The sequence below is a fragment of the Polypterus senegalus genome, chromosome 10 (genome assembly GCF_016835505.1).
Source record: "Polypterus senegalus isolate Bchr_013 chromosome 10, ASM1683550v1, whole genome shotgun sequence".
In the NCBI taxonomy this organism is placed as follows: Eukaryota; Metazoa; Chordata; class Cladistia; order Polypteriformes; family Polypteridae; genus Polypterus; species Polypterus senegalus.
The window spans coordinates 116,397,902-116,421,218 of NC_053163.1; the positions used below are offsets into that span (position 1 = coordinate 116,397,902).

The window sequence follows — 23,317 nt, forward strand, 5'->3', positions numbered from 1 at the left end:
AAGCACGGGGGAAAATATAAGAAATTCAGCGAATACCAAGTGGAGGCAAAGGAAAAACATACTATTTGGTCAAATAAACCGTGGTATAATCAACAAAATGAAGTTGATCGAGTGACATAGCGTTTGGAGAAACTTGAAAGCTCACGCTCACAAAATCGCACAGTGCCGGAAATAAAAAGAAGTCACATATCAAGGTCGCCGTGAAAAGCCGAGTTGTAGCCCACTGTCTGAGTGTCATATGAAAGCTTATTAGGGTACAGAGAAAAAAAGGTACACAGTGGAGAAAAAGCACGAAATGTCAACTTCAATCTCGACATTTCCACTTTAATCACGTAGTTTATTTTGTCATTAAAGTAGAACATCATAAACTTCATCTTAAAATCGTTTAATTAATCAGTTTCTCAAATCAATTCGTAATTAAATTAGCATGTTAAATGCTTTGTTTTGTATTTGATCTTCTATGTGCTCTATGTGTGTGAATCACTACTTGCTTCTTAAACCGGCTCTCTTCCTCCAACTGGACACAGAATCCATTACATTCGTGATATTACAGCTATCTGAATAACTAAAATACTGAGATGTATACGTGATATCATTTTCATGATGATAGGAGTTAAAGCACGTTATTAAACATGAGTTTCACGGCGCAGTGATTGTGTGCGACCTTCGATGAAATAATATATTGCAGTAGTACTCTGGGGCGGCTCTAGGCTTGTGGTGGTACTGGGCAGAGGAAAAATCGGTGGCTCCTTGCCCGCCAATATCAGTAAGGTAGCTTATGCACGGTGGATGGCCATGTCCGTTGCAGACACTGCATAGCCGCCTCGTGCTCATGACACAAGCATTTAACTTTTGACGAAATTTGTCGCTGCGTTTTTAGCTGTGTTGTTATTTTCTCTTTCTGTTTTATATTCAATATATATTGGCGTAGCCGCCACTGCAGTCCTTGCTTTTCTTTCCCCAAATACCCAATTACCACATAATCAGCTCTGTAATAGAAGTTAAGCCATCTGTAAGCTTGGAGCACTGATTCTTCAAAACGTTTAAGGAACATTGAAATATCTCCATAGTACATGTTTAATTATTCTATCCTTCACGACACTCCCAGTGAAGAATATAGATTATTTAAATGAAGTTAAAGTTTTATCTGTATAATATAATAAACATATTTTGCTGCATTTCACCTTAAAATGATATCGTCATCATATGTAAATACGCGCTTTATAAAGTGGCTCAGGTTGTGCGATATTATAACTGTAGTGCAAGTTTACAGTGGGGTGATTGTACTTATAAGTACAAACAGTTCTACAAGGTGCAATTGATTGAGTGCGTTTATAGTTCTTGGGATGAAACTGTTTCTGAACCGGGAGGTCCGTACAGGAAAGGCTTTGAAACGTTTTGCAGTGGCTGAGACAGCGTGTCCTTGAAGCTGTATACCGATCATTCTCTTTCCGATCAGCTGCTGCTGTGATTCACACTCAGATACAGTGATATAACTACTCCGAGTGGTGCAGTGAGAGTAATATGGAAAAAGATGATTCGCTGGGGCAACTCCTAACGGGAGGAGCTGAAAGAAGAAGAAGGTGCAGTGAGAGTAACAACTCTAAAGCAGTTATCGTATTTGGAATACTATGGCTGTTCCCTGGACCATTATATTGTTACCAGTTAATTACAATCAGATGCATTACACTAATAAACAATATGCGGTTAGTTTCCGTGTATTTATAAAGCCGCGTCAGGAAAATAAGGTGTAACCACACAGGAACAGTAGCATTGCTTTGACGCTGTGTGCCGCCAGTCTGCAAAACTGAGCGGAGAACTTGCATACGACAAGGTATGAGGTACCGTGGAAAAGTGCGTGGCTTTACGCCAAGTGTAGGTTTTATGCATCGCGATTTGAACGTGGAAAAGTTCTTACGCAACATTTCTGTGCGTACGCACCGTTTATACATGAAGCCCCTGGAGTCAGCGACAACTCAATCTACCACTCTTTTAGGAGATAGAGAAGCAGTGGTAACACTGCAGAGTAGTAGTCACTCAGCTGTCTTTCTTCCTGTACTGATGCTGCAAATGACATTTCTGACCCCAGATCTCAGCATTGAGGCAACTCCTCAAAAGACCCTAACAAGTCCATTTTACCTCTCTGCAGCACTAGGTGTTTTGCTAAGTTGGTCTGTAGGTATTCTACTTATCTCGCCGCTGAAACCAATGTAGCATCAGTGCTGAGTGATAGTGGATTCTCATTCTTTACATCACTCTTTTAAGTCACTTGCTATCCAAGACCACTCGCTGTTGAAATTCTTTTAAGACTTTGCAGGCTTGATGGTTTTATTGGCTTTCATGCAGCTGGCTCTGAAGCGACTTATTTATACAATGGAATGTCTGCTTATAGTGGTGGTTACTTGTTCCCAGGCTGATGCCATTTGTCAGTACAGTTGCAGCATTTTGCTTCCAAATCTCTGAACTGGTCTAACAGTACAAATCAATATATACATTTTTAACCCCAGGCTTTTCCTGAAGTTACCTTAAAGCTGTTGTGTATTAATAGCTGCTCTGAATTAAGTAGGTCATTGAAGCCTCATGGAAGCCAGCATGACCTAAAACTAGGGAAATGAATGAGGCTGACTGCCCAGTTCCAGTTATTGTTATTTTATTATAAGCAATGATGCAAATAGTCATGTAACCTCTACATTAATCCCATCAAATCTAAACATTTCTATTCTTAATTTTTTTTCCTTTTTTCACAGTACTATTACTGTAATTCTGCACACAGTTGACATTTTACAGTTTATTTAATTGTGGCTACTTTCTTGTTAGAAATGAAAGATCATAAAGTCATGCTGAAGACCTCTCATGTTCCCCAATTAGCTAAATGTTTTTACTTTGGCTACAGTCCGGTGCACAACACCTTACTGATTCAAAAAATTTAAACACGTCTTTAAAAGTGGTCCAAGAAAATAATACATTTACAACAGTCTTTTTATCTGCAACGTAATGATAAAAGCGGAAGTGGTGTCATTACAGTCTCATTGAAGGGTTCTGTGTAGGAAGAAAGAGAACTTTGCAAACATGCCTGTGGAAATAAATGAGGAGGCCATCTTAGCCAGCTCACTGAGACTAGTGGAGAAGCATCATTGGGTGCTCTTCTGTTTGTACATAATGGCTTTTAACTCCTCAAGCTCTCCATTTCAAATGCATGGAACAGTAGTTTGTTCCAATTTCCAGGAGACTGTGTGAAATATGTTTTGTGACTCTTTTTTGAATAATTTCTCTTTATTTCTACATGATGTTCCAAATATGGTTTAACTAGTCTATTGTAGACTCTGAGCAAAATTTCATTTGATTTATATTCAAATGTTTTATCAAATGTATGTTTAATTTGTTTACGACATATTCTAATACTGTATTTCATCCACTTTTTTGAATTCATTCTCAGCACTGCCTGGAGGTGAGAATGTTTTTTTTTACTGTAAACCTTTAAATCTTTTCCACAGTTTGCTTTTATTGCCTGTCTTTCCTAAATAATGTGTACCCCTCTATGCATTACTCATGCCCATTACTGTTATTCCTATTATATAAAAGTTATGTGCAGCTAAGCAAATAATTCCAGCTGATTGGTTTTATTCTTAATACTCCATACATTAAGGCAAACAAATATGAATATATTATAGTGTCAGGACTGAGTGACACAATGGATGGATTTGCTGCTCTTTACTTGGCTCTTTAAGGTGACTCGCTATCTTTAAAAGGACTACTTGCCTTTTGCTGTACTAGTTGGAAAAAGTGTGTGAGACAGGGCAGAGTTGCTGTTTTTATAGGCTCTTCTGCTATAGATGATGTAATGCAGTTCATTCTTTTGGTGACTCATGTCATGATGTCACTTGTCCAGCGTCAATGCAACATTACTGTACTTATTCTTTAATGACACTTTAACTTTGGACTAGAAATTAAGTTATTCTGTGTATTTAATATTAAACTACTATTTGTCCTTTCATGTGAAATTCTAAACTTGTCCTGTCCAAAACTCCCTGCTGCTCCATTCTCTAGTTAAAACAATTCTTGACTAACCTATTCTTACGCATCTCCAGTACATCAGCACTCCTTCTGTTCAAATGTTGATCTGCCCTCATTCTGAAGCTGTCAGAATAGGTTCCAATCTCCTCAGACCTGACATAATAAACTGAGCTGATTTGGTAACGGATGGACATGTTATGCTTGACAAGACATGCTCTTTAAGAAAAAAAAAATGTGGCGGCTGACCTAAAGTTACTAATGACCATACGCTCCCAGTTATGCTAAAAGACTACAAGATCTGTTTAACCAGATGTCTTTCACCAGATGACTGCATCTTGCAGACCACCAAAGTTCTTGGCAGTATGCCTGTCTCCAGGTTAAAATGCATGAACCAGTGGGTCATTAATGAATCCTTGTGCATAATACGTGAATAAACATTTACATTTAAACAGGAAAGAATTTCCAAGCAGTTAACATTTGCATTGTCGACACTTTGAAATGGAGTCAAACCCCTATTCTTTGGTCATGCTGAATACAATCCATACTTCAATGACCTGCTTCTTCAGATTCATATATATTCCCAGCTTATGCTATAGCCAATGCCTTATAGATAGATATAAGCCACTGTGTCCCACTGAACCAGCAAAATCATCACACAGCCAGGGTAGCCAGTTCCTGAAAATATTTCCAGCCCAATGACACCTGAAAACCAGCCCAATGAATGACACTGTTGGTCTGGGGATTGTTTTGCTGATATCGAAGTCCCACCACTCTTGGAGTTTGACACTGTCCATGTCAATGGTGGTTCCTTTGAAAAAGGCACAAATAAAAACCCTCATAAAGCCAAATTATTTTTTTTTCTGCAGAAAGCTTTCAAAAATGACCCAACTTGACATGAGAAACCACACATATGAAAACCCTGCACACGGCATCTTCAGGTAGAAAAGAAACAAAACAAGTCCAGTATGCAAATATTTTTCAGGGAACTGAAGAAAATAGGGAACTTTAAGTGTGTCTTCTTCTAGGAATAGGAAAACGAAGTTATTCTTGAGATTACTAAACTGACTTTAAGAAGACTCCATGTGTTCTGTGGAGAAGGTTAATACAAAACACAAATAGGTCTGTGAATTGAGGTGGAACTGTCATCCATGGACATGGACCATGTGGAAATTATTAAATAGCAGTCTAGTTTCCAACATGTTATTACTTCAAAGTTAGATGAGAGGTTCCTAAGGCATTGTGAAGGTTTCCACGTTTTTCATTCAGAATTAACTAACCCAACTGGTTATGAATGAATGTTTTCCAAGTCTTTCATCTAGAATTTAGAGTTTGTACAATTACATATTGGAGTAAATATCCTTCTTGATAGTCTTCTGTTGTACAGCTGACCCAGAAGAGGACCAGTTCATTTTACACCATCCTACTGAACAGATCCCAAACTAGATGGATGATTCTTAGGTGTGATGTTGTCTATATAGGTTCCAGCTCTCATGAATCACTCCCAAGAAAGGGGAATAAGAAAATCAATGGATGACAGGTTCCATTAAAAAGGCCACAAAATCTTCACTGAATATTAATTACTGATGAGTGGAAAAGTTATAAGATTGAAGAAGAAGGTAAAAACATCTTCATGATTCTTGAAGTTCTGTGTCATGAAGCATCCATTCAAACAAATGCACTGTCAAAGGCTGACCCTTGATGGAAGCCTCTTTCTTCAGGTCACAGTAGGAGAGCACTTTTTTCAGCAGGTCACTCACAGTCCAGGACTTCTTCAGCACATTCTTTACAACATATGAAATCTGGAAGTAAACGAGAAGCAGAAAAACAATGCATTAATTACACATGCACAAAAATTATGAACACCCCATACATTATTGTTAATGCAGAGTGGTGTGTGTATGTGTGTGTGGGCATCCTGTCCTGGGTTGGTTCTTATCTTGTGCCTAATAATCCATTTGACTCTGAAACCAATTATACTTGATCAGATTTCTCCATTTATTCTTTATCAGACCCTGCTAATCCACTCTCAACAATCAAACAGGAGTCAGTTTAGAGATGCCAATTAAAATGACATGAATATCTTTGGGATATGGGAGAAAAATTGGAGTACCCAGGGACATTATCATACAGACAAGTGGAGAACATTCAAACCCCACACAGTCTAAGACTGGACATATGAAGCCTCAGTGTTAAATATTACACCACCTTACGGCTATACAGTATATGGGGTCTGAAAACTTACTAAACTATCCAGTTAATTTTCCTTATAATTCTCTCTCTCAAGCAATAAATATACAGTACTGTCACATGATGTGTAAGAATAATTTGTAATCCTGCATCATTTGAAAGTTTTTAAAAGACTTCAACATTTGCAAAGCATTGTTTGATAAGAGCCACTTACTCATACATTTAAACTTCCATGTGATTTATTTCTGCAACAGCCTTAAAAAAAAAAATGGAAGAGTGTGCATTTTATACAAAGAAAGTGGGTCAAGCAATTCAATAATGCTTTTTTGTTGAACCCAGGTTTTTCATATTGGTTGTTTCGCTTCTTTTATTTTTATGGTAGGTTTATCTCTTCACTATGAGATGCACTGTAACGTACATATTAAAAAAATCTGATATAAAGACATTAAGTTTGGCTTGAGTTGTACACTTGCAGCTTGCCCAGTTCACAGTCTTTCAGAGTCACCAATAATGAACAGTCACCAAATTTAGATCTACATATTTGCAGGAAAATAGCAGACTCTTTTCCCTAGATGAGTCAACAGGCACTGAGAATTGTGGTCACTTGTAAGTAACCCTGTCTGTGAGCTGCGATATAGTAAGTATGGGAATGACAATGACTTGCTGTTTGTTGTCACCATTCTTGTGTACTCTTCCGGCTTCCTTTTATGAAGCTCTATCTTTTTTCAGTGTAAGTCAATACCCAGTGGTGAAACCATTTTTTTAACCCCTGTAGTCCAATACAGAATACTGGGAATGGCACTAATATCCCAAATGTACTGGCTAATTCACTTAATTTAAACCATAAGGTTGACGTTTCAATCTTGGACTTCACTGTGTAACCCTTAGCAGGCCATTTAAGCTGACTGTGTGACAACTGTACAAAATATCAGGACATAACTTTTATGCATTCTTGTACTACAAGTCACCTACATGCTAGTAATAACAACAACAACTATAATAATAATAATAATAATAATAATAATAATAATAATAATAATAAAAGCTGATAACAAGGCAGGATCTAATTGTTAACACATGTAACCAGTTCCCACAAATGGAAATTATACATCAAATTAAATTGCAGATGACAGGAGTTACTGACACTATGTCAAAAGTAGTGCTGGACATTTTAGGTAATTTGTGTGATCCCTCACTCACTATTAGGCTTGGAAGAAATTACTGTGCCAGTTAGCAAGATGGTGAATGCTCAAGTCAGTTAAATGAATGAACTAAGGATGGGTTTATCACAAAGCAGCCATGAGGTTTTACCTAAAGCAGATTGTCAATAGCACACTCACTGGTATGTTCATCAGTAACTGAGATTCACTTTACTCATAAAACCCACCATAGCCCATACCAGTAAGTGTTTAGTATTATACTACAGGCGGGATACATATGGGACCTAACCTGCTTTGCTAAAAACCTCAACATGGTTGCTACTAGCGAGTGATGTAAAAGTACAACAGGCTGAATGTTACAATAGTCAAATTCAGGGATCATTCGGTCATTTGGGAACATCCTGGGGGAAATCATCTTCCTTCGGTGCGCAGAATAAAAAAAATCATAATTTTCATTAAAAAAAGTAATCCAAACCCCAGGGTCTAAGGCAGGATTTCCTAAACTTGAGCCTGAGCTACTACTGTGGTGTTTTCACTTCAGTCACAATCAGAGGCTGAGTAAAGCATTAAGCTGGAAACAATCAAAAAGATGGATTCTTCTTACACTCAGTTGTGTAGACTGTATGCTGTAGCAATTAACACATTGGCCCTTAAACCACAAGGCTGCCAGTTCAGTTCTTGTCTTTGTCTCATTGTGTGACCCTAAACAAGTCACTTAAGCCTCCTAGCTCTCCAAGTGTGAATAATACCTGTAAACAGTTATAGCAATTTATACCTTAAATAAAGTTATCAGCTAAATATACTTCCTAAGAAGCCCACCAAATATATAGTATATGGGCAATAACACTACAAATGACTCAAGGACACTAGGTGCATTTAGTTGAAGGTATGATGTCTCCATATTTTATTCAATATAGTTATATGCAATATAGTAAGATTTAGTTTTTGTATTATTTTGTAAAAGCAGATCATATATCGTCCCTCGCACACAGGTGAAATCAAATTCAAAGAGATGTCTTACCCACCCTATTTTCCAGACACCTCTGTGTTACTACCAGCTATTCCCCAATCTGAAGAGATACCACCATGGACTTGTTATCACAAGCTAGCCACAGAAGAGTTGTTTAACAAACAACATAAGAAAAGGTTTCTGAAAGTTAAGTGTATTAGAGCTCATAGGGGAAACTAGTGTTATACACTTTCTACATCTCGAATACTGAGAATAAAATTCCATCCCTTGCACTTACAGCTTTGCCATGACCAGAAAAATACAAGTAACTCAATCACTTGTGCAGATTGTCTTCCTGTTATCACTGATAGAGATGCCACCCTAACATTCTAATAGGCTTAGTCAATATTACAATATACACTTTCATGAAATACATCATCCAAGTTATGTGAATGTTGAATGTATTTGAGGAAAAACACCAAAATCAGGCCAAACAAAAATTTTAAATCCTCTATAATTGTGCATATTGAAGAGGTGTAATGTATTTTGGTTTGCCTCAGATCAGCAAAGAAGGCATCACACTGGAGTTTCCACTCAAAGAGGCACTGACGATAGGAGGTAGCATTGGGATTGTCGAGGGAGGCCAGACCACATCTATTCAACTTGTAAACCTGTTTGAAGTCCACCCTACCTCTGACTCTAGTGCCCTGTTGTGTGTTGGTTAGAGCAGGTGGCACAGAAGCAGGTGTCATTTTAAAATGCTTTATTAGGGCTCAAAGCTAAGGAGATCACCAGAGACACCAGTGAATACTGTGATCTGGTGGTGTCAAGGCTTTATGTAGAAGCAAAAGCCTCCATAGGGGTTTTCCAAGAGAAGAACACTAGATGGCCTACTCCAATCCACATTTAGCTTGGAGCTGGGATGAACAGGGTATTTGCTCACAAATAACAAAAATGAGAATGGGTTGAAAAGTTAAAAAATCAGTGAATTTATTAAAAAAATTGGAAGGTGAGACATAAAATGAACCTAAAGAGAGAGAGAAAGGCATTTGATCATTTGTATGGGCAGTGATCCAGCACTATGACGTAGACCTATATGTGGGTGTGAAGTGACTATTTTAATGTGTTTCTGTTAGTACTTGTCCTACTCTACCCAATGTATTTTCTATGTGATTAAACATGGCTTAATTTAATCGGTATAGGTTTTCTAAATCTTACTCTGATCCCAAATGGTCAGCTTGAAGTCACACATAATGGCTTATCTTTATTATAAAAAAAAATCCTGGGAGGGAGACTAAGGAGACAAGATATGATCTTCTCAGAAGAGAATTTGACGTCCCACGAGAAACACTTTAACATCACGCGAGACAAGGCAGTGAGACAACATTTAAAACAAGTTCACGGACATTTAACCAAGCAGTTGTTGGAATGCTTTTGGCAGACAGACATCATGTGCTCCCAGCTCTTAAAACAACAACAACCGACAAGCAGAACACGCAGCTTGCCAGAAGCAGCAGGAAGCCAGCAGATGATCCAACCAATTCCCTTAGCTTGTGTTCAGCCCCCCACCCCCTTCACAATGTGAGCGGCAGAGACCCAAAGTGGCAAAGGACAGCTACTGTACTGGCTTTGAAATGATCGATCTAAAGTGCATCAAGCAGCTCGCCAGCAGCAACAAGCCAGCAGATGATCCAACTGCATCTCCTTAGTGTGCGTTCAGCCACCCCCCTTCACAACACAAGCAGCATTATACATCCTGCGAGAAAGATTTAACCATGCCCGGGGTCGGAATTAAAGGACAAGTACTGTTTTTACTAAAGTTTTAAAGCAAAAGTGAAAATAATGCATATGTAACAATTCCCATGAAAATAACAATCTCTTTAAATTGTATAGGGTGGTCCAGATCTAATTATGCAATTTTCATTACGCTATAACTTATTAAGTTTATTACATAGAAAATCCCGGACCATCAAGAAGTGTGCAAACTGACGAAATGAATAATCATCTTCACACCGAACTGGAATTGTCCCCGCATAAATCAAAGTCATCCAGATGATCTGGATCTGCGTAATTAGATCTGGACCACCCTGTATATCCAGTAAACCAAACCTGAGGTGGGCGAGTGAAGCGAGCATGGGGTGGAGCCCCCTAGTATACCAATAAACACTGTATGGTTGCCAATACAATATCAAGAGAAAAGAGTGTGGAGAAGATATTGGACACATGAGACTTTTCATTATTCTGGGGTGGTTAGATTAGGGCGTTGATCCTCTAGATGCAAATGGTGTCCCAGAAGAAAATTTAACAGAGTGAAAGAGAGAGAGACATAGACAGAGGACAAGTAAAATTCTCAAACACAATATAGGGTCAGCAGACAATCGCAGCAAAGGACTAGTAGAATTATGTTCATGCCAAGTTACAATTGGTACAGGTTCATTTAACCAAAAGAGTAGGGTATAGTTCCTAAACATTGCCTAGTGTAACAAGTTTGGAAAAGAGGCCCTAGAGTTTTACAGGAGAATCCAGCCTTGGAGGATTGAGTCCAGTGCTGGTCTAGACATCACCCTACAATAGTGTTTCAAAGACCTATTCTTCCCAGTGCCAGAGTGACCCTGGAGTTGGTAGATTAAATTAGGTCATAGGCTCATTGGCAAATGAGACCAAGACAGAAAGAGAGAGAACTTCAGAGAGATAAGGAGGTGAAATTAAGACCATCACACAGTGGATGGGAGCTGGGGCAAAAATCCCCAACTCCTTTATCCTAAAGCCATACACAGTGGTCCAGAAATGCTAGTCATCTTTTGGATACTTTCTTTTTGTCACATTAATAAATCCCCAATGTTAATCTCAGTGTATGCTGGATGCATTAAGTAAAGCAGTTGGCACAGAGTAAATTTTAACCATTACACCTTTTTGGTGTAAATGTGTTCATGCTATCAATCTAAATGCAACAGCAACTATTCAAACAATGTTCATATTGAAACACCAGCTCATCTTTACCTGTTTTTGAGATTCTTTAGTTGACAGGATGCAGTATACAGCTGGTATATTCAGATGTGAGGCAGATGCCCAGAGAAGTAAAACCTGGAGCTCTTGAGTGAAAATGTCATGCTTAACGTCCATCTTTATTAACACTGGTTTGACACTTCTATTGGTGTCAGATTCTGTAAATTCTTTGTCTTCCATGATAGACAAGGGTACAATGGACATTCTGGAAGAGTCAGTTCTGTACTCCTGTGCTTTGAACACAGATGACTGGTAAATAACACTTTGGCCATTCTCTGAATGGCATTGTCCAGGTAATTTTTTAGGTAATAGCTTAACACAGTCTTGAGTCTGTCTAATTGCACTGTCCAGTTTACATCTTCCAATTCCTTCTAATGATGTCTGCACAGACTGTGTACCTCCATCATTTTTCTCTCTGAGGCTGCTGGAGTCTGTGCCTTCTAACATTTGAACTTCCATTTCACTTGAATGTTTTTGACTTTCTTGCTTCCCCAGTGATACAATAGCATCCTGCAAAATTTGCTCACTCATTTTCTCAGCTTTATCATTGACTTTGGTAAACAGATCTTGCATGACCTCATTTTGATTATCACAAGGAGTAGCTACCATCTGTGCTCTGAAAGCTTCACGCAGAATGTTTTGTGTCAGCATTTTGCCATATGTGTGACAGACATGGTGTGGTGAAGTCTGGCATTCAGGAACAGTTTTGGTGACCACAGTTGGTGTGGTAGTAGAACTGCTCCTTTTTTCCATATTTCTATTGGATTTCAGTGTCTCTCTTTGCAACTCTTTGCATGGCCCACAGTCTCTGAAAGGCTCTGCTTTCCCTCCTACCTTTGCTGACTCTGGACACTGCCTGAAAGGCAATGATGTCTTTAATATCTGAAATGAGGATTGGATTAATTCTTCCACCCACTTGTCTGCAAAAGCAGCAAAGTTTTTAATAAAATATTTGTGATGATACATTATGTCTTTGCTTGAGGCTTTCTTTTCAGACAATTGATCTTTCTTTTTTTCTGAACCCTGACTCATCGTGCTGGGAAGGCTCAGTGAAGAGCTTTGGGGTGCGTGATTCATTTTTGGTGCAGCAGCAGACTTCACTTTCACAGCTCTATTTGTTTGTGACAGAAAATTATGTTTGCAGCCTGTCTTGTGGCAGTGTGCACCTTCTGTTGCTTCAGCTGTGCCACTACACAAAACCAATTTAAGCTGCTCCTTCACCAGTTGATCTGCATAGAGTTCTATACTATCCACTTGGCCACTTGAGTGATTCTTCATTGCTTCTCTGTTTCGGGCATTGATTGATGCCACACTTTCAGAATATTTACCAATTAAAGACTGAACCAGTTTTTCCATAAACTCATTTGGTGCTTCACATCTAGTGGGCCCCTCTTCTGTGTCATCTTTGGGTGTTGGTGGAGGAGGAGAAGGGTGGAAATCCTGCACAAGTTCACTGGGAAAACTGCTACATGCACTGCCTGCCTCATGTTCAAGTGGGGTAAAGTGGGACCCTTCAAAATAGTCACCTGAACTCTTGTGATCAAAGACAACTTCAGAGATACTTGAACTTTTATTTTGACTTGTGCCAGAGGCCATGCAGTTTTTAATCTCAGACTTACTGAGAAGTGTACAGTTAGGACTAGAATGGAAGCCATTCTTGCAGAGGAAATCAGGATGGTGTAAAGGTGGTACAGCTGTGTGTAGTGATGAAAATCTTCTGCTCTCACTTTTGGAAGCTCTAACTTCTTCCTTTGCCTCCTGAAGTGCAACAGATATAAGCTGTGTAGCGAAGTCCAGCAGGCCTGGATCACAGTATTTGTGAAGACTATCCACAAACAATTTCAACGGTTGTTTGTGAAAACTCATTGCTGTGTGGATTCCATCTGTCTTACCTGTAGAAACAGGCTGGCACTGCATTAATGGCTGCCTACTACTCCCATGTAATATGCTATCCCCTTCTTTTGATTTAAATTCTTGTTTAACTTCTGTTATTATTTTCTTCACAAGGCACATTGCATAGCTGAAAATTGTTCTTTTGTGAACATAACTAGGAGTTGACTCCTCAGAATATGTCTGGGATGCTGTAGCTTTGCTTTTCATTGCCATATGAATGACATTGCTCAATTCTTTTGTGTAGTTCTCAAGGAAGATGAAAACCTGTGCCCTGGTACAGCTGGGAATGAAGTATGATTGTGTGTTTAGACTCAGAACTCCCAGATTCTGTAAAAAATAGAGGAAGAATACATTTAAATATGCTGATTTGTTTATTATGGAAGTAAATAAGCTGTTTCTGTAAAAAATAGAGCAAGAATACATTTAAATATGCTGATTTGTTTATTATGGAAGTAAATAAGCTTTTATGGTTCAGACATTTTACTTCTTTCACTCTTTCTCCTAGCATACAAACAGACTCCCTGTAACCCTGAGCAGGACAATACAGGCAGAGATGAGAAACTGAAAGCCATTTAACTTATTACAATATGAATTGTTAAGTGGCACAGCATTACTTTGCAGACCTATAAAGTCTTGGATTTGAATCTCAGCTCAAGCACTGTCTATAAGGAACTGCCATGTTCTCCCTCTGTCTGCATGTACTGACCTCCGGTTACTGCTGTTTTGCTTTCACATTCCAAAACTATGTGTGTTAGTTATTTGAAGAATCAAAATTGTTCCCATATGAATAAGAGTTGGCCCTTCAATGGATGTATAAGGGATAATCAAGTTTGAATACAATTAGTTATTAATGTATCTAAAATAGTTGATATTTATAAAAAGATGAATAAAATTCTTTCAGTTATGATTTTCATCATATTTTACACTAGCTGCAAGGAACGCCATGTTTAAAAAAGACTTACATTTTACGATTTACCAAATAAACCAGAAACTATTGTCAATTTAGTTAATTCTTCCAACAGTTTATACAATAATAATTAAGGCTCCTGAAGCTTTTCTCCTTAAGCCACTGCATGGGAATTTATTTAATGCAAATAAATTATATTTACATAGGTGGACAAAACAAAGAAAACACCACATAAGAAAGGAGTTAAACTTTCAAGGAACTAAATTACAATAACAAATATAACTTGAACTAGCCATGTGCGTCCAACTACGTTGCGCGTGTTAAAGTTGTCTGTGAAGGGCTCCCTGTTTAAATGCGGCTGCCAGTCGAGAACTGGGCCCTTCGTTGCACAGCATTATGATTTTTTATAAGGAAAACAAAATTACAAAAGAAAACCCTTGGATATTGATTCGATAGGAACGGCCTACTCGGAATCACTGTCCGAATCGTAATTATGTGGTGGTGTAGGAGCATTTCTGCTTCAGTCCATCTCGTTTTCATGACGCTATCGTTTCCTCTCACGATGTCTTCTCAATCTTTCTCCAATCTCGCAGGTTGCTTTGTGGCAATCCAAAGAGTAAGGCAATATACACGGAGCAATGGTTATAAAAGAGGGACACATAGGTATCCAGGCTCTTTAAAGCATAAATAGGGATCACTTCACTGACATGTGAGCAAGGCACGGTACAATTGTGAGATGCGCAGCACTCGCCACCTACAACGTAACAATAATAATTTCCAGAACGTGCTGTTACGTTGTCATTCATTTTACCCACTGTCTTTCTTTCATTCATATGTTACGTAGACACGTACCTTTTATCTTCGGCAATCTCATTCTCTAACCAGGCCTCAGGAGCTAACCAGCGTAACACTGTCCACCAACCCTTTCGTTATTCCGGCACATTGTTGACATCCATGAGTAATAACAACGTACTAAACAGGAAGGTGGTCTACGCATGCGTGGAATTTGCGGACAAACAAAGATCAAGATCTAAATGAAGATTATATATAAAGATTAGTTAATTTAAAGCACAACAATTTATTTAGTTTGAATGTCTGTTTTGAGGTGTGACTGGTGTATTACAGTCTTCAGTAGTATAAGCCTGGAGGAGATTCTTAATGCAATGCCTAAGTTTTAGCTGTCTCTCTACTGCCATCTAGTGCTTCTTCTTCTAATTCATTTGTGGGCAAACAAAGATCAAGATCCAAATGAAGATTATATATAGAGATTGGTGAGTCATATTAATGAGCTGATTGACAATTAGCAGTATGTCAACTATAAAAAAGGTCTGACAATTAGCACTTTCCTATGCTCACAAAGACTGTCTCCAGGGGTACAGTCTAAAAACTAATGACAGCACATGCTAAACATGCACAAACTGCATCAGAAAAGAAAAATCAGTGGTTGCAATAGGGATCACATTGAAAGGGCTAGAAGCACACTTCATAGTCATTGTTGGGATTCAAAAACCACTTGCATCCAACACCACTAGACAAAAATGAATAAATGTAAAGCACACAAAACCTGGACTACCTGACTAATGAAAATAAAAAGATGATCTGATAAATTAATTTCCCTCTTTTTACTTTAGAAGATGCCCACTTGCTTGCCTGAGCAAATGAAATTGTTTTTACTTCAACTAGATGACTGACTTGGGGACCAGGCGTTCACAGCTAGCTTCTGCTTGTAGATATGTACTGTACAAAGGTGAGGGATGAGAACCTATGCGATTTCTTGTCAGTGACATTTCTGGACTTGTCCACAATTGTTCAGAAGAGGGTAAAAGGTGGTTAGAACTAAGCAAGACTGAAATAAAGAGCCTATGACATTCGCTAGATGCAATGCTGAATTTCAAAGGTCCACCTGTTCAGCTGAAGGAGAGTTCCACTTTGCACTGCTGCATAAGCATGTGTTTCTCCTCTTTGTATGGAGATGAAAACCAGAGATGAATAGCACCTAGAGATAGTCCTCACTTAGTGATAGGGTTGATCTAAGAAACCATAGATAAGTGAAGTGAATTAATGAATGGCACCATTAAAAAAGACTGAACAATATATGTCAGGTACAGATGTATGTGAAATTATTATTTGCCTTTTGACCTATAATAGATTGAGAAAACCTGTTTCCTGTTATTTTTCCTTGCACTTTAGTTTGAGTTTTTATTTTTTACGCTTACTTTTTTGCAGTTGTCTAATATCTAGTTTGCTGCACTGTTCTATCATAAAACATGCTTTAACTTTCTGTACCACCTGCTCTTTCCATCTCTTTCTGTTCCTCTCAAGTTTACTGTTCGGTTCACCTAATGTGTTGTTTAGCTCCACAAATAGCCCCTCTCTCTCTATTTATTTATTTATCTCTCTCTATATATCTTTGGGCCAAATCAGCTTTAAAAACTGACCTCCGGTCAATTTCAGGAAAGCTCCAGAATTAGCTCCACAGTTAGAGATGGTTTTCGCTCATTCCAGTAGCCTCTACATTTCCAGTACACTTGAGGATCTTCTTGTCTTTACACAAACATGATTTTGAATAACCTTTCTGCTGCTGCTCCTCTTCAAAGAGTAGCATAGTCCTTGATCACATCCCATCAAATTAGGTACTGCTCTGTGATAGCCAGAAAGTCAACTTGTTTTATTCTTGTTCCTGGTTTCCATGATTTCATTCTTCCTATTTCAGAAGGGTAGAGTATCCTAGTGCTGCAGGGTTGTCTGTTCTCTAACTTTCTGAGAGAACATCCCATACTCAGTCCACATCTCACTGTCTTGTTCCAGGATGCTATGGTATATAGAACTTTTGGGCATTCAGTACAACAACAGGGCTTACCATCCCTGTTAGCATCTTTCACTGTTATCTGGCAATGTCAAACACCACATTTTTCTCTTTTTCTTAGGGCCGAGTTGGGCTGTTTTCTTCTTGTACTCTTCTATGTTCACTTGGCTACCCAGCACAATAAATAAAGGCTGGTTCAAAAACTTAGACAGTACCCAGCATCTGAAGGAGATTTTGGGATCCTAAAATTCTTATCTTTGATGAATAACATTTTGTAGAAGCAAATGCATCTGTGCTTCCTATAGTTTAAAAATCATATTAAAATTCCCTGACCAATTCCAAAGCTGAAAGAAATACGTGAGACGCCCTAAGTTGTGGCATCCTTCCAGCCTTAGTAAATGTCAGTGCATGAGAGGCTTAATCACAGTTCTCAAAATTATAAAGAACACTGCACGTAGTGGCGCGTTAATTTCTTAACAAGTTTGAACAAACAGAAATGTTACACAATGTTTTTTTTGCTGGTAATACTGTATGTGAAACAAGCCATCTCATATTATGGTATAAAACAACCTCAGCAGGTACTGAAACCTCAGCACAGTTTTTGCATACTGAATCAAAAACTCATAAGCAACTTTGAGATCAATGACCTGATGTCTTTATATTCTGCAGTTAACTTCTTCTCTTATGACACTTCTTGTTCTGTGTCTAGTTTAATATAAACTTTCTGAATTGTGACCATAATTACATGCCATAAAATCTTACCTGCTCAAAGTCTGGGGTGGAATCTTCAAGGCTGATTATTAAATTACCAAGTTTTACTTGGCTGTTTTGCCAATCAATCTGCAAGGACATCTAGTTTTAAAAAAAGATATATATATTTATTAAATCAAACCTTATTTCACTTTTTCTCATTCATTCATCTGTAAAACAGTTTATTTCATTATAGGACCAAACAGAGCTAAAGGCAAGTAAAATAGTATTACATGTGGCGCCAATTGTGGACTTTTACAATGCCAATATAAAATTGCAAATTAACGTAACACAAAATAAATATTTCACATGCCACCTACATAACTTTGGCAATGCAGGAGGTAGAACTGTTACCTTATGGAATTAGAACCCCATCTTGAATCCAATATGGAATGTCTTCTGTGTAAATTTAACACCCTGTGATTGTATGAGTTTCCTTCCACAGTCCAAATACACACTGTGTAGTCTGATTGGCTACTCTCTATTGACTTATTATCAGTAAAATGTGTTTTCATATACATGGTTGTCTCTTAAGCAGCATTGGTTCTTGAATTGAGTTCTCTGAGACCTTGTAAAAACAGGTGGTTGACTGTGTAAGCCAAAGCAACTCACATTTTCAACCTCAAAAATTAATAACTAAATTATACTACAAATAAGTTCTGAACACTGTTTCTAGCCAAGAAAGACTCAACTATAGTCAATGTTCACTCTGCTTGCTCTAGCTACACAGGAAATTAAACCCTGGGAAAGAGAAAATGACATCTAGATGACTCAGAGTCTTTGTCTCTTCTCGTGAAGGAACCAGAAAACTAGAATTTCAGGACATCTGATGAGTTTGCTCCCAAGTGGGGAAAAACAGTCCGGGGCGTAATAGACTATCCCTTACAGAGTCAGCCCTTTCAGGGTTATAAAAGGGTGTAAAGAGAGGTAAGGAGAACAGTTTAATTTGTACTACAGCTGACATGAATTCTGCCTGCACAATTCTTCTGAGAATCACAAACACATGTATGGACATTAAACCAAACTCTTAATCTTTGGTTAAATCTCAATCTTTATAAACGAACACAACTGGTAGGTCTGTTTTTTAGTTATACCTTCTGCCCTGTCTACTAGTGTGCAAAGTGTGATTTAGCACTTACAATGTCATATACTGTAAATATAGAAAGAAAAAAATGTATTGCTACAAATTTATAGTTCAAGTATGCCAATGCAATACTGTAATAGGAAAAACCTTATCAATAAACATTTGGCAGCCAGATATCCCAGTGCTAAGATGAAAATAGAACACAAACAATGAAAATATTCTAATATGTTAAGAGTGGACCAAAGTAGGTTTACAGTTGTGAGTATGCAAGGCCAGCAATTTGAGCAATTACAAGATTGTAGCTAACTGCACTGTGTCATTGTGATATTCTTTTGAGTTAATAAAGTTATAAAAGCTATCAAGTTAATAAAGCTATTGTAATAATCATAATCTGCCTGTCTTTTCCCATACACATATAAGTGTAAACCTACTTTTGCCCACAAGAGTATATTGTAGAAATAAAAAGATAATTCTATATTTTTCTTTATCTTCAGTATTCATCTTAACTCTGTATTGCCTGAGTATACATTCATTGCAGCATATAATAAATAATTTACTATTCTAAAGCAATATCTGGCACACACACATGTATGACCTTTTGCTGCCCCCTATTGCCTGAGTTTGCCAGGCTTCCAAAGGATTCACTCATACTAGTAAAGCTCATGGAACATGCTTCTGTAGGTCACTATTTTAGAAAACTTTGGAGATACTTGCTTAATTTGACTTGTTCTTCACCAACTTTTCAACAACTTACCTTTGATTCAGTAAGATACTCATAAATATCTGATTGTATCCATGCATGTATCATATACTACTAGAAAGGGTTGGCACTATGGCTGTAACAGTGACATTAACTGTGAAAATGCACAATGTGATGCACTTGCATACATAATTTCACCCCTGCATAAATAGTTTGCATAATACCCCCTTTAGTTAAATAATACGGTATAATTATGTCTACTCCATTCCCATCCCTATTAAAACAAGTATTGATAAATGTGTAATATGAGCTGTAAGTCTGAAATCAGGCCTGGATGAGATGCCAGTTCAGTACACACAGACTTAGTCACACCAAACCACTTTAGAGGTGCCATTCAATCTGGCATTTCAGTTCAGTGTTTGAGAATTGAACTGGGGCTTCAACAGTAAATATGTCCTTTATCCCACCATGCCATTCTGAAGATTAAAACTGTTTGATTTAAAGCGGGGTTAGAGGAGCAATATTGGAGATCCACTCTTTCCTAGGTGTTAGTTCAAGGAGTTAGCTTTCATGGAGGTTGGCAGTGCTGGGGTTTAAGGACATTTTTGGTTTCAACTTTTTTTTATCTACATAATACTACTTGAAAACAGTGGAAAATAAAAAAAAGTTATTTAAAAAAAATGAAACACTTGCTCCCTGTGAAATGTAAACATCCATCATCCAACCCGCTATATCCTAACAACAGGGTCACAGGGGTCTGCTGGAGCCAATCCCAGCCAACACAGGGCGCAAGGCAGGAAACAAACCCCAGGGCGCCAGTCCACTGCTGGGCGTGCGCACACACACACACGCGTTCCAGGGACAATTTAGAATCGCCAATGCAACTAACCTGCTTGTCTTTGGACTGTGGGAGAAAACTGAAGCACCCGGAGGAAACCCGCGCAGACATTGGGAGAACATGCAAACTCCACGCAGGGAGGACCCGGGAAGCCGCCCTGCATTGAACAAATAATCCTAAATATTACAAATTCACTTATTTTGCAAAACACCTTGGTTAAAACTGTCTCCCAAATAAATTATTTATTAATTTATTTTCTATACCAGCTTTGTAAAGTACTGGGTGGACAATATTAGTCATTCTAGACCAAATATCCAGTTCAGGGTCAGAGCACCACTGGGCACAATACGGAGGCCAACCCTAAACATGTCTCCAGAAAATCACAAAACACACTTACAGATCCATCCACTCTCACAACAGGCCAACAAACAATCATCAATTACACCTAGGAGAAAATTGCACAGAAAAATTAAAAATGTGCATCCACCTATAATAATAATAATAATAACCATTTGCAGGAAAGTGGCACAATGGCTAGCTCTGTTGACTAGTCACTGTGTAAATCTGCAATTTCTCCCAGTAATCCATGTGAGGTCTTCTTGTGTTAAACTGGTTTTCTCCCATATCTACAAAAAGTACGCAGATTAAGTTAACTGGTCCAGAAAGTCATATTCTGGTCCTCACAATCTTCAGTCCACAACCTTATTATTCTGCTTATTTTCAAGTCTCTCCATTGCTTAATCTCTAAATAGCTCAGCAGTCTCCTTCATTTATATAAGCCATCACATTCTCAGTGTTCCTCTGAGTCTTAATCTTTACTCTGTTCCTTTCTCAAAGCTTCGCACAGTACTTTACTTTTTACATCTACAACTTTAACATCTTTTGAGGTACAACTAAAAACATGTCTTTTTAAGCAAGCTTTTGCATTGCCTTAACAGCTGTAATTTCATATGATAGCTTCCTGCCGTTTTTTAAAACACATTTTATGGTTACATCAGTGGTATACAGTATGTATGTTTGTAAATATTGATACATATAAAGTATTTATGTATGTTTTTCTAATATACTTTTTTCTTACTCAAATGGCTTTATTTTGGTTTTTTTTCTGTTGTACAGTGCCCTTTGGTACCTTGAAAGGTTCTTATATTAGTATTATTATTAGAAGTAGTAGTAGTGGTAGTATAAGAAATATTAGTATCATTAATATTTAAAATAGGTCCTAAAAGGCTAAAGATATATTTTCATTTTTTCCTCTGGCATTTAGCTTGCCACTGAATTGATTTTGTACTTTAAATTAGAAATCAAGAAGATGGAAGCTACAATCATCAGCTAGCTGACTGTCAAATTAAATCAGACCAGAAGGGTGGAGGATTCAGGACATCAGTCAGAGAATATATATTGTACTTAGTTTACAATCTGTCTCTGTGATCACAGGCCCACTTCATTTGATATATGAATATACACATCTGTACATTTTATTAATATTTACATAAAAAAAATATCTGTGTGCAACAGCAATTGAAACCAACAGTGATTCTCTGTTATCTTACTTAAGAGTATGAAAGACAAGCGCAGGCATAAAATTAGAGTGAAAAACGTACTCCTTCGGTGCACACAAACATAGATCTGGACAAACTCAGTTTCTTATCAAAGTTTTTACAATACTCTTGCTTCATGATATAATACATATAATTCCTCAAAAATTTATTTCAGTTTTTACTTACCTTTTAAAACATAAAATGGATAAAAACAAGACAAAGCTCCACTTCTTTGCGAGATTCTGAAAATGGTGACGGAAGTGATGTCTGTGGTTTTCTCTTTTGAGCTTATTTCCTCTTCTACAACCACAGTTGTCATAAAAGCAACTAAAAGCAAAAAAAGCAATGAACATTGGAATGGAGGCCATTAATGTTATTGTCGGATTATATGATGCTTCCCTCCTCCTGCACTTCAGTTTTTTATAATACATGGAGGGATGTGTTTGTTAATTCTGACAAAGTTTTGAATTAACGAGTCCATCTGGCTTGTCTGGTACCTTTCAAGAGAATGCCACTTCTTTTGAGGCATGTCATTTTACACTGTTCGTTTATGAGTTACCTGTTCATTTTCAAGATGGAAGTGGGGAGGTAAGGTCCATGCTAGATTCCCATTCCATTACATTAGGATCTCACACACCTACACACACTCATTTCCGGACCAATCCTGAATTACCAAGTAACTGATCCTATATGTCATTTGAATGGTGGAAAATAACTGGAGTGTTTGGAGGGAAAACCCCACATGGACATGGGTAGAACCTGCAAAACCAATAAAGATAATGAGAGAGAAAGAATTTAAAACCAGAACTCCCAATCTGCAAGTACTGGTACCTTAGGTTTGGAACCTGCCATGTGCCTGATACTGTTGAGAAAGCCTATGTTTAAGCAAACAATTCTGAACTGGATGTGATGGACAACACCCATGAGTTGGCACTCTGTCCAGGATGGGTGCTAGTCCATTACCTGGCCGGAAAGGGAGGATAAAGAAAAAACAAGACATTTTATGTTCTTTTCAGGAAGTTAGCATAAAATGCCAATAATATAAAGTGTGATGATATCTCAGCTGGTGTGGGGCAGGTAAATGCCCAACCAGAAGGCCAATATAATGGAAGGGCAGGGGAGACAATGCAACTTGGTTTTGGTCTCCCCTGATACAATGGATGGCAGCGTCCCTGGGTTAAGATTCCCACAGGGACATCTGCAGGGCATGCTGGGACCTGTAGTCAGACCAGAGGCAGTCCCGTTTGGTTCCATGGGGCCGCCAGAGGGAGCTGCTGAGATTCGCAATCCTTGCTTTTAGGGACTTCCATTTGACCCAGAAATGCTTCCAGTGGGGCTAGGCTCCAGCATCAGAAGTATTCTGATGTCTGAGATAAAAGGAGTTACTCTGCCTAACCTAGGTGATTTAGAGTTGGGCGGAAGATGGACAAGGCTTTCCTGTGAGGAGTAGAGGAGAAAAGAGACCAAGAGAAATTGTTTTGGTGC

General features: G+C 38.1%; 1 protein-coding gene across 1 annotated transcript; it reads right to left on the bottom strand.

Moving 5' to 3' along the window:
* Positions 1 to 1,946: 1,946 nt before the first annotated feature.
* Positions 1,947 to 22,090, bottom strand: LOC120537444. Its single transcript, XM_039766385.1, has 4 exons — positions 22,019 to 22,090; positions 17,685 to 17,774; positions 11,311 to 13,536; positions 1,947 to 5,813 (listed from the first exon to the last, which is right to left on the bottom strand). The coding sequence occupies exons 2-4, from the start codon at positions 17,772 to 17,774 to the stop codon at positions 5,643 to 5,645; spliced, it is 2,487 nt and encodes an 828-aa protein (XP_039622319.1). The 5' UTR covers positions 22,019 to 22,090; the 3' UTR covers positions 1,947 to 5,642.
* Between the last annotated feature and the right edge of the window lie 1,227 nt (positions 22,091 to 23,317).

Coding starts and splice junctions, on each gene's coding strand:
- LOC120537444 (XM_039766385.1), bottom strand. CDS start 17,774: ATGTCCTTGCAGATTGATTGGCAAAACAGCCAAGTAAAACTTGGTAAT. Junction 13,537..17,684: donor CCACCCCAGACTTTGAGCAG/GTAAGATTTTAT, acceptor TATTTTTTACAG/AATCTGGGAGTTCTGAGTCT. Junction 5,814..11,310: donor CTAAAGAATCTCAAAAACAG/GTAAAGATGAGC, acceptor GTTTACTTCCAG/ATTTCATATGTTGTAAAGAA.